This window comes from Oryx dammah, unplaced genomic scaffold, assembly GCF_014754425.2.
Source record: "Oryx dammah isolate SB20612 unplaced genomic scaffold, SCBI_Odam_1.1 HiC_scaffold_4, whole genome shotgun sequence".
NCBI lineage: Eukaryota > Metazoa > Chordata > Mammalia > Artiodactyla > Bovidae > Oryx > Oryx dammah.
Window position 1 is genome coordinate 82,871,824 of NW_024070188.1, and position 14,578 is coordinate 82,886,401.

Genomic DNA, 14,578 nt, shown 5'->3' on the forward strand with positions numbered 1-14,578 from the left:
GCGGGATCCTGGGAGGATTTTGAGCCCAGGAGTGACCTCGGGTAGGGACGGCCCGAGGGGGATTTTTGCCGGACCAGGTAAGCGGTTATAACAGATTGGACCAGGGACGTGGTGCAGAGTGGTCCGATTCTGGGGACTTTGAAGGTGGAGCTGGTGGACTCTGCCTAGGACTGGATGTGGGGTGGGGTGGGGGGGTGGGTGGGGGGGGAGGGACTGAGCTGAAAGGATGGAGCTGCCGTTCTCGGGGTGGGGGTGGGGAAGTAGGGGCCGCCTGGAGAGAGTGGGTGGAGCTTGTGACAGTGCTGGGGGTCATTCTGTGGAAGTGCACGGTGGGGGTGGGGAGCCAGTGGAGCCGCGGTTCTTTCAGGTGGCATGAAGGTGACACTGATGTGGCCCTGTGCTTCCTGTTGCCAGCAGCGGGTGGTAGGGTTTCTGAGTCCTGTGACCCCAGCATCTTCAAAGCAGAGACTGTTCTGCGGCAGCCTCGCTGGCCTTTGTGAAGAACTCACCCTGGGTAGTGGCCCCATCACCATCCGAACTAACCAGCTGAGCTGACTGCCCGGAAAGTAGGAAGGTGGGGAGCTCCCCTGGTGGCTCCGTGGTAAGGAATCCACCTCCCAAGGCAGGAGACACGGGTTTGAGCCCTGATGCAGGCTGATCCCATGTGCCGAGGAGGAGCTAAGCTCATGCCCCCATCACTACTGAGTCTGTGCTCTGGAGCCCGGGAGCTGCAACTCCTGAAGCGTGAGTGCCCTAAAACCTGTGCTCTGCAAGCAGAGAACTTTTGCAGGACAGCAAAGAGGAAGCCCTGCTCGCTGCAACTGGAGAAGAGTCTGCACAGCAGTGAGCCTGGCACAGCCCCCGCCACCCCAAACAAAGGAAGGCAGCCTTTCTCCTGTCCTAGAGGCTTCGAAGGCAGGGTGCTGGGTCCCTGAGGGTTTGGGGGACATTGGTGATGGCCTCTGGGGGGACTGAGTCTTCAAGTTTGACCTCTATGCCGTGGGCTGGCGTTAAAGGCAGTTGAATTCCGACATCCATGTGATGATTAAGGAGGAGGTTCAGCCTGTAATTCAAGCCTTCGTTTTGCATTTGAGGAACAAAGTAAGAAAGCACCTAAATTGTAAAAGGGGCCTCGTGGAGCAGGGTTGAAACCCTGGCCTGAGTCCTGGGGCCGTAGGGTTGGTGAGAGCAAAAACGCGGCAAGTGCAGCAGTGGGCGCAGCGGCCGGCCCTTGGAGGCAGACCTCGGGTGCGGGGGGCCGTGGCCTCCAGGTTCCTGGAAGCCCCTTGAGGAAGAGCGTGTCTGTCCTTTTCCACAGGTTTCTGATCCATCAAGCCTTTGTTCTGGTGGCAGCTGGGGGCTGCATGGTGCAGGCTTGGGTGGGCCCAAGTGCCTGTCCTGTTCTGAGAGATCCCAGGAGGTGGCTGGCGTGCGTGTGTCTAGGTGTGTGTTCTGAGCTCCCCCCACTCTCTGTCTTGAGCTTCATCAGCTCCGTGGAGCTGGCCCCCAAACCAGGCTCCCACCCCCTTCCTGGCAGTGTTGTGAGGTCACAGTCCTCTCAAAAGGACTTAACCAGGCCAACTCAGCTTTTAACCCGTCTTTGAGTCCTGCTGTTGGTCCAGATGAGAGCTTAGGTGACAGTCCCTCAACAGCTCCACGTTTACAGTCTCGTTTTCCTGGTGGTGGCTGTGGGCTGGATGACTCTTGGAGACTGGCAGGTGAGGCTCTGAGTGCTTAAGTGTGTCCCCCAAAGCCCACGAGTGTGGGCTCCTTCCCCATCCCTTGGCACTTCATGGCTTGCCTTGGCTTCTCAGGACCTCTCCCGGACCCTCAGGGTGTTGGCGTTAGAGCCGTGCCTGCCGACCCCCTGGCGCCTCCACGCTCATCCTACCGGAGTCTCTCCTCCAGCGTGATCGCTCTCCAGACCACTGGCTTCCTGCTCCCAGACCCTGTGTCACTACAGGGAAAACCAGAGATTAATGTCTGGCATTTCCTTGCCTTTTTTTTTTTTTTGCTGGCCTCGTATCTTTATCCACAGCTTTGTGGGTTTGTTAGAATAGGAAGTGAAGTACTTCCTATATAAGCTTTGGCCACGATGCTCTATCAAACTCTTGTGTCCCCCCGCGCCTGCAGATCAGGGTGCATATTCCTCGTGCCAAATCAGATTCTTCTCTCGTCGTGTCAGAAGCAGAGAGTTATTGACAACAGGGGTTACATTATGCTCTTGACATTTCTGCTGCAAATGTGCATTTTGGAAACCCTTCTTCCTTTCCCCCTGCCACCCCTCTCCTCTCCCCGCCATCCTCCCCCTTTGCTATTTTAGGAGACCGTTCCAGATTTTCAAGGGTCGGTGGTCTGGAGGGATGAGCTGAGAAACTCTCTGATAATGATAAGAGACAGTGGTGAGCCAAATGTTCCCTGAGTGTTTCGTTAGAGCCCTTGGATGTAGGCCAGAAGCAGAGAATTTTTTTTTTTTTGCTGTTCAGGTTGGAAAGACTTTGCATTCCCCTCGTCCCCCAGATTTGGTATTGGCTGCTCACTCTAGATTTAGAAAAACAGTCCTCTAGCCAGTGACCATGTTATATGAATTTACTTGTATACCACCAACTTTTTTTTTTTTTTAAGGAAACCAAATTATAGATTCACACTTGCTTGTTAGTTTTACTGCTGGTTCCATTGTACCTCTAATCTGCTTTATATACTGATGATTGTAGGCCAGTCATCAAATGTTTCATGGCCACATGACCATTATTACCATAACCCCAGGACTTGTGGGAGTGAGGGAACTAAGATCTCTAAAGAATATGGACAGAATGAAGGTTCATGGAGCTGCTTTGTGTTGGAGAGGAAGGGACTCAATTTTCTGAGATTTGTTTTTTTTCTTTAAGGTGTTGGGCATTCCAAACATTTTATAATTAAACTGTATGTACTTCGTTTTATCTATTTTTAAAATTTTTACCTATTTTTGGCTCTGCTGGGCCCTGGTTGCTTTGTGTGGGGTTTTCTCCAGTTGCAGTGAGCTGGGGCTGCTCTTCTTGCGGTGCGTGGGCTTCTCATTGCGGGGCCTTCTCTTGTGGACGAGCACAGGCTCTAGAGGTGGGGGCTTCGGTAGTTGCAGCTCACGGGCGTAGTTGCTGCTCCTCAGCACGTGGAATCTTCCAGGACTAGGGATCGAACTCACATCTCCTGCCTTGGCAGGCGAATTCTTATCCACAGCATTATCAGGGAAGTCCTAGACTTCAGTTTAGATGTTAGCTGTTTTAAGAATTAGAAAGAACCCCACATTGTATTTGCAGTGTTACAGTTTTGCAGATATTCAGTGATGATGTATATGAAAGCTTGCTGCTGCTGCTAAGTTGCTTCAGTCGTGTCCGACTCTGTGCGACCCCATAGACAGCAGCCCACCAGGCTCCCCCGTCCCTGGGATTCTCCAGGCAAGAACACTGGAGAGGTGTCCTAAGACACCAGTGTCAAATAGCTGAGAGGAGTTGTCCAGTTATAGCCATCTGGCTTTTTCTTTTGCTTTCTCTCTTTTGCACGGACGTTGGCACCATGTTCAGTAGAGATGGCTCTGTTTCTTTTTGTGAACCTTTCTGATCTCCAGGCAGTTGTGATGGCCAGTTAGATCGGCTTCTTCCTTGCTGCCCCTGATTTGGTCCCATCTTGACCGGGTTGGGCTCTCAGTGTGGCATTTGCCGGAGACAGTATTGGGAAGGTAGGAACACCTTGCTGTCTCCGGGTTGGTTGACGGCCTGCTTGTTGTGTGCTTCCTTCTAATTGGTGATCTTCTAATTGGTTGTGTGCCAGCAGTTTTCAGGATATTATGAAATGTAAACCAAATGAGATTAAAATGGAACCTCCGGGCCTCGGAACAGATGCAGACTGACTGCTGTCGTCCAGGGTGGTTTCGGCAGAGGCCGTGGGATCACGGTCAAGAGCAGATGGTCTCAAGCTTTCTTGAACCGAGGGACCACAGCCTGTGTCCTCAGTTTATCTGATGAGATGAATCGTCCACCCCCAGGGCCTATCTCAGCCGCAGAATTCAGTTTGAGACCCAGGTTTGAGATCCCCTGGAGAAGGGAAAGGCCACCTTCTCTAGTATTCCTGCTTGGAGAATCCCATGGACAGAGGTCCCTAGCGGGCTGCCGTCCATGGGGCTACAGTCCCTGGGGCTGCAAAGAGCTGGACACAACTGAGCAACCAATAGTGAGCTCAGAAAAGTGTCTTTTTTGATCAGTATGATGTGGGGTGGCCTGGATCTTCACAGAAGTCTTCACCAACAGCTTCTCCCCAGGGGCCATGCTCAGGTACATTCACTCACTCTGGAAATCGGCACTCGGGGTCTGCCATTTCAGGGGCATCTATGGAGACAAGACTGAAACTCCTGAAGTCTCCTGGAATGCTTTGCTAGCTTCACTGTTGTACTTAAAAGTAAATATCTTCTGAAAAGTTTAAAAAAAACTTAAAAAAAATTGCAGGTAAATGAGGCAGTTGATCTTACTGTGAGCATTTGCCCTTGAGGCTGGGATGGGCCTGGGCTAGTGCCTGGCATTGTCGTTTCATAGCTGTGTGATGTTGAACAGGGGGTTTCATGTCTCTGAGCCATGGAGTCTGGCTCTAAAGTGGAGGAATTCGAGAGAGTTGAGTAACCGTGTACAGTGCATGGGCGGCCTGCTGTCCAGACGTCAGGACCTGGGCTCCACTGGCCGGTTTCCTTCCCAGCCTGCCAGCATATGTTGATTCTGTCCTTTTATATGTCACTATATCATTCTGGGACAGAGGACACTCCTGTCCTGAGTCACGGGGCAGTGGGGGATGCGAGGCACGTAAGATCTAGCAGTGGGTGGTGGGAAATGTCAGGAGGGTTGGGGCCAGCCCACGCGGTCCGGAGGGCATTGTGTGCAGACCCGTGTGTCTGATTGCCAGGTTTGCTTTGAAGTGAACTTGGGAGTTTTCAAGAGTGGGAGGGGGACATTGGCTACTGATGTTTCATACTCTGGAGAAAGAGGTAGCATGGCAAGGATTTTGCTTGCGTGTGCTACTTTTCGAAGCCAGGGTTCTCGTCCAGGTGGTTTTGTGTCCAGAAGAGCGCTGCTAACTGAGGTTAGGCTGTCTCCTCGCAGAATTGGAACTGATTGTAAGACTCCAAAGTGGGCGGGGCCTCTGAGTGCTGGGCAGGGCCTCTGGGTGCTGTTTTCCGAAGACCACACACTTCCTGGGGTTCTCTTGCTCTGTCTTCTGGCATCCTGTTTCTCACAGATGAGATGGGGGACAGCTTAACCGTGGTGTCTCTTAGAAGTCTTGGCCTGATAGGAGAGTCAAGAGTTTCGTGAAGATGCCCACTGGGCTTTTATACTATCTGCATGCTAGTCGATGCTTGTAAAGCAAATATATTTCAAACATTTGTGTGTATGTCTGTCTGAATAAAGACTACATTTCCACCCAACTTGGAGATATTTTCTTCCATGGTTTGTTCCCTGCTAAAAGTTTAAAATTTTAATATTACAGTTCATTTTTCTCTTTGGTCTGACATGTTAGACTCATTTTTTCCTGTTAGCTCCCCCCCTCTTTATTTATGTAAGCCCAAAAAGCTTAGTGTAGAATGTAGACTTTTCTGGGAATCTCAGCTGAATGGTCTCAGTTGCTTGGCTCTTAAATAAATCTTACTGTTGTGTTTCCTCATTTTGGCTGTATGTGTTCACCTCATGTAGAGAATTTTCTAGTGGAAAACTTTTGGACAAAATATTATTATTCCTCTAACATTTCATTAAATTTTATTTAGTCTATGTGCTTTTATTGTTTCTGAAGCCATTCTCAAATACGATCACAGTGCTTTAAAACTTCAGCATAAATTTAAAGAATGATTTCGGCCTCGGCCATTCTGGTCGTTTGCCTTTCAATCTTGGCAAGGAGGCTAGAATTATCTAGTGCCAAACGCATAGTTCTCTCAAGTGCTAACGGATATTTATTTGACTTTCACATTTAGGGAAATCATCTTTAAAACGTGTTTATTAAGGATGATAATTTAACTAAGGGGCACAGCAGTTGACGCTATAGGTTTTGGAATATGCTTCGTGAGTTTTCAGATCGATGATTTCAACTGAACAATCATTCCTGAGCTCCTAATGATACAAGGCGTTGGGCGTGTGTGTCTGTTTTAAAGCAGACACGTGTCTGTTGGAATCGGACCCTCTCAGGCGCTGACTGAGGACTCTTCACCCAAGAGCTGCAGTTTAGGTTTGTGAGTTGCTGCCTTGTGTTGGTGGCTCAGTCGAACCTTTGAAGACACCCAGCACTCGAGTACTTTCACAGCACCCTCCCCCCCTTACTCCCATGACTACTCATCATTTTGATTAATCTTGACAGAACGCAAATATGAAATACAAGTAGAGAAGAGAAATACGATTGACTCGGGCAGTGTCTTTCTAGGAACTCTGATTGCCACATCATCAGGACAGCACCCCCCACTTCCCTCTCTTCTCTCTTTTCTGCTCTGCTCACACATGCTGTTTACATCTGCCTTATTTAACTATCACCTCTGCAAAAATGGCAGTGGGTTTCTGTTTTAAGAAAAGCGTAGTGTTTTCAGTCACCATGTGCATTTCTTTAGAGCTGATTGCTACCAGTTCACTCATTCTAAAATACCTTCACACAGCTCTCATGTTGTGGAACACTTTAATGATGCCAGTGATTTAAATTTGGTGTCTGCTATTCTGGAAAAACTTAGGGTCCCTGAGTAAGAGATTCACAATTTGCCTTAATTAACTGTATTTAATAGAAAAGTCTACTAATACTCTGAACATAACAACACTAGCTGACAATTTTAAGGAAAGATCCATAGTCTGGATCTTTGAGCAGCCTGTTTTTGCTTCAAGTTCAAAATCAAAACTAGTTCCTTTAATCTGTGTGACCAGGTGTTCCCATCTCCTGGATCTCATCTGCTGCTCTCTCTGTCCACCTCGCTCCAGCCACAGGGCCCTTCCTTCCTTTCCATCCGTGTGCTAAGTTTATTCCTGCCATAGGACCTTGGAATGACCAGTCAGTCTGCTGGAATATCCTTCCCACCACATCTTCCCCTGGGTTGCTCATTTTGTCATTCAAGTCAGCCTGAGTTTGAGATCAGTTACTCTTCTGGATTCCAATCACATTTCTGTTGCTTTGTTACTGTTTTGTGCTAGAAGGTGGAATTCTCCTGTGTATTTGCTTACCTGTTTATTTCCTGTCCTCCCCTGGAATATACACTCGAAGAGGACAGGGTGTTTTTGGAATAATCATTGCTTGATCATTTTTGTACTCCTCACTAAGTACTTAAGACTTACTTGTAAAGCGAATGAAGAAAGGTTATGAGGGTCAAAAGCAACAGGCCTGGATAGATGACTTGCTGGTGCCTTGGTGTTACTTGGGTCATTTTCTTGGGCCATGGAACTCTGGACTTGGGGGGTAAAAGGTGCTACTTACTGGTAGGAGGGCTGAGTTTAGCGGTAACTGCATCCGAGTCCAGTGTCATCCCAAGGCTGGCTCTTGCCAAAGCGCTCCAGCCTGTTTTTCAGGTCCTTGCAGTTCAGTGGCGGTCAGAACTCCCAGCGGAGCATTCACAGCCCTGCCCGAGCGCTGACGTGCGCCCAGGTCCTTGGTTTCCTGGCAGGTGGCGTTGATCGGTCCCCAGATCTGGGTTCAGGAGTACACCTGGCTCCTTGTCTGCCAGTAACCTTCCTGTTGGGGTTCCTCATTGCTGGACGGGGCTCTTGGGGAGACTGCCCGTGGGCAAGGAAGGGTGTGTTGCCTGGGGTTTGTGCCGAGTCAGCGCTCTGACACCCAGTGGAAGGGGAGCCCCATAAGTGGACTGGTCCTATGGGGGCTGTATTCTCCCATCAAGCTGGTGCTGCCCACGGTAAGCTCCTGACACATACTTGTGGTTTCCAGGCTTAGCAACCTCAAGGTCTCACACCTGGTTCCTCCACAATTCCAGGGTAGGAATTCTGATTTATCTTCTGTCCTTTCGACAATACCATTGCATTAATGTACCTTTTGTATTTTGTGAGGAACTTTTAATTTACTCTCGTTTCCTATCTACCCTTATTGAGGAAAGTTTTACAAAATTGACACAGCATTCTCCTTGGGAAGAGTGGAGAATTGAGAAGCCTTGTTATGAGAGAACTGACAAACGTTATAGTTGACCCTTGAACAGTGCGGGTATTAGGAGTGCGACACCCCACCCCGCGCTCCCCACCCCTGTTGAAAGTTCCCATCCAGCTTTACAGTTCACCCCCTGCGTCCACAGTCTGCATCTGTGCATTCAGCAACCATGGCTTGTTTTGTTTGGTATACGGCAGCATAGTACTTAATGAAAAAAATTCCTGTATAAGTGGACCCGTGCAGTTCAAATCCATGTTGTGCGAGGGTCAGCTGTATTTTGTCCCGAGTATGCAGATCGGTTCATGGACTCAGTGTCTACTTTGCCAGAGGTTTGAACAGATAGCGAGTTTCAATGCATATAAAATAGTTCATGTAGTGAATCAACCAAAAGTTAATTTTGTCTGATTTTGGATCTGTCGCCTGATGGCATAGCTTCATCTTGTCACTTTGGGTTTGAACTATTAAACGTAAAACCAGAACCAGAACTATCTCACGTGCTGTAACTAGTTTTTAAATAAGATAAACAAAATTAAAAACAAACATTTGGCTTTGCAGCATTCCATGGTGATTGGAAAGGTCACTGCCTTAAAACTCAACATAATTCTTGAGCAATTACTTAAATATCTGAGTTGGTATTCTTAAATTAATAGTAGAATTTTAAGTATTTTAATGCTTAGGGAGTCTTGAGGCTGCTTCAGGGCGGATTGAACTAGATCGAGGTGGTATTTAGTGGTTTCTGCCCTGGCTTCTATTCAACTTAACATAGTTTGACTTTAGTATTTTTGGCTAATGAAAGTGTATCTTCTAGGTTATGGTAGTCTTAAGCTTGAATGTGGCTTGAATATGAAACTAGAGAGAAGTTTAATTATTGGCAGATCAGTGACAGTGACAAATTGCTTTTCTTCCTTTCTAGTTATACATGGGAAGCAGTGGATACCAAAAATAACATGCTGTATAAAATCAACATCTGTGGAAATATGGGTATTGCCCAGTGTGGACCATCAAGTGCTGTTTGTATGCATGACTTGAAGACAGACAGCTTTCATTCTGTGGGTAAGTAAAACTGCCATTAGCTTACTACACATGCGGGATCCTGATTTTGCAAAAATGACTGTATGTATGTAAGCTGTCTCTTTAATTATATAAGCTTATGATCCATAATATATATTTTACGTTTTACAGGAGTTCAAAGTGGTAGAATGTAAATGTCTGCTCTGAGACAGGGTTAGGCTCCTCCCGTCCAGCGGATGCGGTGCAGTCAGTCGTTACGAAGATTGATGCTCCTCTGTGTTTATTGCTACAGAAGGATGTTTCCTATATGGCTCTGCCTTCTCCTGTTTTTTCTTAAACCCTGTCTTTCCTTTTCTCCCTCTTTCACCCTCATTTCCTCTGGTGCCCAACTCCCTTCCCACTTGTATCTTTCTGCTTTCTGCTGTGGTGGTTTGAGTCTCAGGCAGTCTGTATTCACATGGGGTCATAGATGGTCCCTGGCTTTGGGCTCCCTCTAAAAATTAAATGGTCCTAAGGGCTTCCTCCCAGAGGAAAAAGCACAGACCTCTTTCCTAGGGCTCATTTCATTTGCCCAGTGGCTCTGGTTGTTATTTTTTTCGTCGGGACCCCTTTCCTTTGGGAGGTTAATGGGTCCACGTGGTTGATGGCCCCGCCACATTACATGGAGCGTGAAAGGGGCAGATGTGTAAAGAGACGTGGGGCGGATGTGAGAGCAGGAGGTGTCATCCTTGGGGGTGGTGGCATGGGTGTCCGTGGTGACCTGCGACCTGGGCCTTTTCGGGGGTGAGGTCTGATGGTGCGGGTCGGGGCACAGTGGACACAGCACGTGACTGGTGACTGTGTGGCGCCAGGAAAGGGAGACTTGGCTTTGGAGTTGGGAGGGGCGGGTTCCTTTGGTAGCGCCATCTGTCATCTTGAACGCAAATTCCTAAGCACACTTGAAAGGGCTTTTTAGAAAGTAATGTTTAGAAAAAGAAGAGCGAGGTCTGGGAGGTCTGCTGGTCGAGCTCCAGAGTCTGCCTGGCTTCCCTCTCCCCCGACATGGAGACAGTCTAGACTGGGAACAGTGGTCAGAGGGATTTGGGGCCCAGGATAGAGATCTGAGAAAGCACCAGCTCGTTCTGAACTGCAGGGCCAAATTTTACTATTTTGTGATATACTTAAAAAAATGTGTGGGGCTTCCCTGGTGGTCCAGTGGCTAAGGGTCTTCACTCCCAATGCAGGGGGCCTGGGTTCGATCCCCTGGCCAGGGAACTAGAGCCTGCGTGCCTCGGCAAAGAGGCAAGTTTGCATGCTACAATTAAGACCCAGGGCAGCCAAATTAAAAAAAAAAAAAGTGCAAATGAGATCATCAGTTTCTTAGTTTGAACAACTCAGGGAGAGAGGCCCCAAGTGGGCCTGTTGGCCGGTGTTACTTAGGTTTTTAGGAAGAAGAAAAGTAGTTTTCCTCTTGATTTTATTATAATACGGGCTATAGTATTTTTGGCTAGTGAAAGTGTGCTTCTAGTTTGTGGCGGTGCAGTAGAGTGTAACATAGATGGGTACCAGACACACGCAAGTCACTAGGAGGAGGATTTGTGAAGTTGGCACAAAATTTGAGAATGACCAAGTTAGATAGGCTTTGAAAGGTCAGGCAGGAGAGTTGGTATTTTCTGGGGCAGACAGTGGATCCGTTATAAATTCTTTGTGACGGTAATTGGGGGAGGTGATCTGATAAAATGTTTTTTAGAAAGCTGGGCCTGGTGGACTAGGAGAGGTTGGTTGAAAGGGAGAGTTAAAAAAGATGAGTTGTTACCGGTTGACACTGATATAAAACAGCTGTTTCTAATCTCATTTTACTCCCAGACACATATGACATACTTTTCCTGGGGCCTCAGCCCCCACCCCCCACCCCCCCGCCCCCGGGGGAGAGAATGGCATGCTAGATGGAGTGTGCTTTCAGCACTGGCGGTTGTTGCCCTGCCCTTCAACTCACAAAAGCACACGTGTGTGAGCGAGTGAGAGCGACGCTAACATTAGCACAGGTCGTCTTGAATCAGATCTCATTTTGCTCATGTGTGTTATACAGTTGAAATAACTAAATTTGTTCTTATAAATTTAGTTTTATAGCTAATCACTAAACTTGGAGTGCACTTACATGCCAGGTGTTCTGTTTCTAAGTAAAAAGTACCTCATTTAATTCATTCATCAACTTCTGAAGTAGATGGTCTCATTTCCCTTGTTTTAGAAGGGAGAAAACTGAAGCACTACATGGATAAGCAGCTCGCCAGAGGTTGTGTGGTTGTGGATTTGAATGCTGACAGGCCAGCTGCAGAGCCTATGGACTTATTTGGCTTCTTGCTCTGCGATCACAGCGTCCCATCAGACAGTTATAGCACTAATATGGGAACTCCGATGGGTAACCTGAACTCCTGGCTCTTAGAGGACAGCTGGAAACGAACATCAGTTTGCTAGAAAGGGGAGACAAACATGAATTTTGGAAAATGGCCGCAAAAACTGGAGCTCCCAATAGATCAGAGACAAGAAGAGCTAGTTTAGCAACAGATCCAAACACATAGGAGAACTGAATGTATAACCTGAAATTTGGATATAATTAAGCTATGTATCTCCTAGGAAACAATATTAGACATCTCCTTTGTATTGTGTTACAGAGATTATGGATTAATTAAAAGTAAAAAGACAACAGAACATTGGCGGGGGGAACCTAGTAAAATAGAAATATAATCTGAAGGAGGTAGGAATTTCTCTTAATAAATGATAAGAAAAACAATGCAGGAGCAAAATGGCAAAGTCTCTAAGAACAGGCAATTCACAAAAGAAGAAATCCAGATGGTCAATTCAGCTTCATTAGTAAGCCAGGCATAAATGCAAATCAAAGCAATAATGAAATCTAGTTTTCCTTCAGTCACATTGGCAGAAATTTAAATGGTTGAATCATGGAATGCTGGCAGGGAGCCTAGAAACGGGCACATTCGTATATGACTATAGGAAGATGGTTGTCTCTAACCCTTGTGGGAAGATAACTGTTGATGTGAGTTTTATAGTGCCCATAGGGCAGTTTTTGTACTTACAAACAAATATTAAAACCTCAACTTTGGTCTAAATAATACTACATTATTTTTGATTAAAAAAATCCTGTATTAGTTCTTCCTTAGGCCAGTGATATTGTTACATATATAAATCTAGCAGAGTTTAGCAATCATTTTTATGGGGTCAGTGAACAACCATTTTGTTCCATTTACAACCTAGTTGAATCATTTTCATCACATTTTACAATGATTTATGCATTTTATACATTTGATTTCTGTTTAAAGTACATTAGATAATCTGATCTGACGATAAAAGTTTAAGGATTAACAGTAATTCTTATAAATTTAATAGTTTAAATGTAGAAATATGGTAAATCTGAAATTCTCTTAGCTGTTCTCATATTGTCACAGTTCTGAATCAGTTGCTTAGTTTATAACCTCTGAATTAGTTGTAACATTAAACATCACAAGTATATAAAAGTACTGAATATGTTCACATTCCTCCTAACAGCTTTAATATTAATACCATGATTTTCATTTAATTAATCTTTCTGGAGGTTGAAAATTATGTATCCACTTCATGAAGGCTATTATAGCCCCTTTCATCAAGGTAACAGACCCACTGTTAAGTGAGGTTGCTCACCACCAAGAAATCCTGATTCTGACTGGCTTCTTACAGGTGACCTGGGGGTAGGACAAAGTGTGAAACTCAGTTGCAGTTGCTGGTCATGTGACTTCATTTGCTCTAAGCAGACTAACTCCTAACTTAAGGTTATACTTAATGATTCCTGTGTGCATTCACAGAAATCTACAACAGCAATCCAGTTGATCACTAGATTGACTCTCATGTCTCTTAACATGTGAAAATACCATTTCTTCTTGTGCCTTGTACCTTTCATTTTCAAAAATGATATAATTCTGTTAGATATATAAGATGATACCTGGTTGCCTTCTAGGTGTAACTCATATTTTTATCTCATTTAGAGTCTCTCCTGATAGTCTAGAATTATCTGTTGCATTTAAAAACTTAGATTCCTGTAACGTCTTTTGTACATAGACTTTTGTACAAAAAAAATTCCTCATAGCATTGAAAATTGTAGCGAATGTGCCGAAACAGCCTAACCATGGGATAGTTCGGTACATTGTAGTATATTCTGATTTACTTGGCTAAATCATAACATATATATAATTTTTTTTTAAAAACAGCTAACACTTAATACTCATTTATTGATTTGTAACAAATATTTGAATGAATCAGTCACCAAAACAGACAAAAACCCCTTTTCTCACGGAGCTTACATTCTAGTAGAGTAGGAGGCACACAAGAAAGAAAGAGACAGTGGCTAAGTGGGATATTAAGACTGTGATGGATGCTGTAGAAAAGACAGGGGGAAGGTGAGAGTGCCGGGGGGCCTTGGGAGTGTGTGTTCAGGAATATTCAGCAGGGTGGGTGTTGCTGAGAAAGTGACATTTGAGCAAAGACTTGAAACTGAAAGCAGCGAATCACATGGCTCCGGGGTTGGGGGGCGACCAGTGCTGTGGGGGCGGGCGGGTGGTCAAGGCGAGAGGGAGGGAGGATCTGAGGGGGCAGGAGCCAGAGTAGTAATCTCTTTTGGAGTGTTATAGAAAGAGGAGCGGAAAGGTGAGGCAAGAGGCAGAGGGTGAGAGCTGCACAGGGGGTTCTCTTTTTGGTGAAGGAACACGCGGAACAGTACACGTCGAAAGACACGATACAACAGAAGGGGGCGTGTTCCGCGAGGGGGCGGCCTGGCCTGAGCACGTCGGAGAGGGCTAGCGGCCCGGCTGGCAGGCCCTGAGCAAGGTGCTGAGAAGGCCCGGCGGCCGCGTGCTGGGCCCCATGGCCGCCGGCAGAGGCACGGCTGCCGCCAGAGGCACGGCCGCCGGCGGAGGCACGGTCGCCAGGCCGGGCAGCCTCAGCGAGGTCGGGTTGCGAGCTCGGCCGGGCTCGGCCGCGGGCGCCGAGGGCGGCAGGCGAGGCCCGGCAGGCCCGGCGCGCGGCCTGATCGGGCGGACTCTGGTGAGCGCGGCCGGGCGCGCAGGGTCTGCAGGACCCGGTGCGGCCTGGCCGGCGGCGCGTGGCCGGGGCTGGCGGGCGCGGGCGAGCGCTGCCGGACGGGCGCCCTGGAGCGCAGGGTCGGGAGGACCCGGCGCGGCCCGGGCTGCAGAGCGTGGCTGAGTCTGACGGGCTCGGGCGAGCGTGGCCTGGCCGGTGCCCTGGTGCGCAGGGTCGGGAGGACCTCGCGGGGCCTGGCCGGTAGCGCGTGGCCGGGTCTGGCGGGTCCGGGTGAGCGCGGCCTGGTCTGGCGGGCCCGGGCGAGCGCGGCCTGGAGGGCCCGGCCTGGAGAGCGCTGTCTGGAGGGCCCAGCGCGTGGTCTGGCAGA

At 47.7% G+C, this 14,578-nt stretch overlaps 1 protein-coding gene across 1 annotated transcript in view; it reads left to right on the top strand.

Annotated features, from left to right (window-relative positions):
* The window catches only part of IGF2R (insulin like growth factor 2 receptor), a 102,245-nt gene that overhangs the window by 9,758 nt on the left and 77,909 nt on the right, over positions 1-14,578 (top strand). Inside the window, exon 2 of the mRNA XM_040238927.1 lies at positions 9,050-9,189. Coding sequence (XP_040094861.1) covers positions 9,050-9,189 — 140 coding nt within the window. The remainder of the gene's footprint in view (positions 1-9,049; positions 9,190-14,578) is intronic.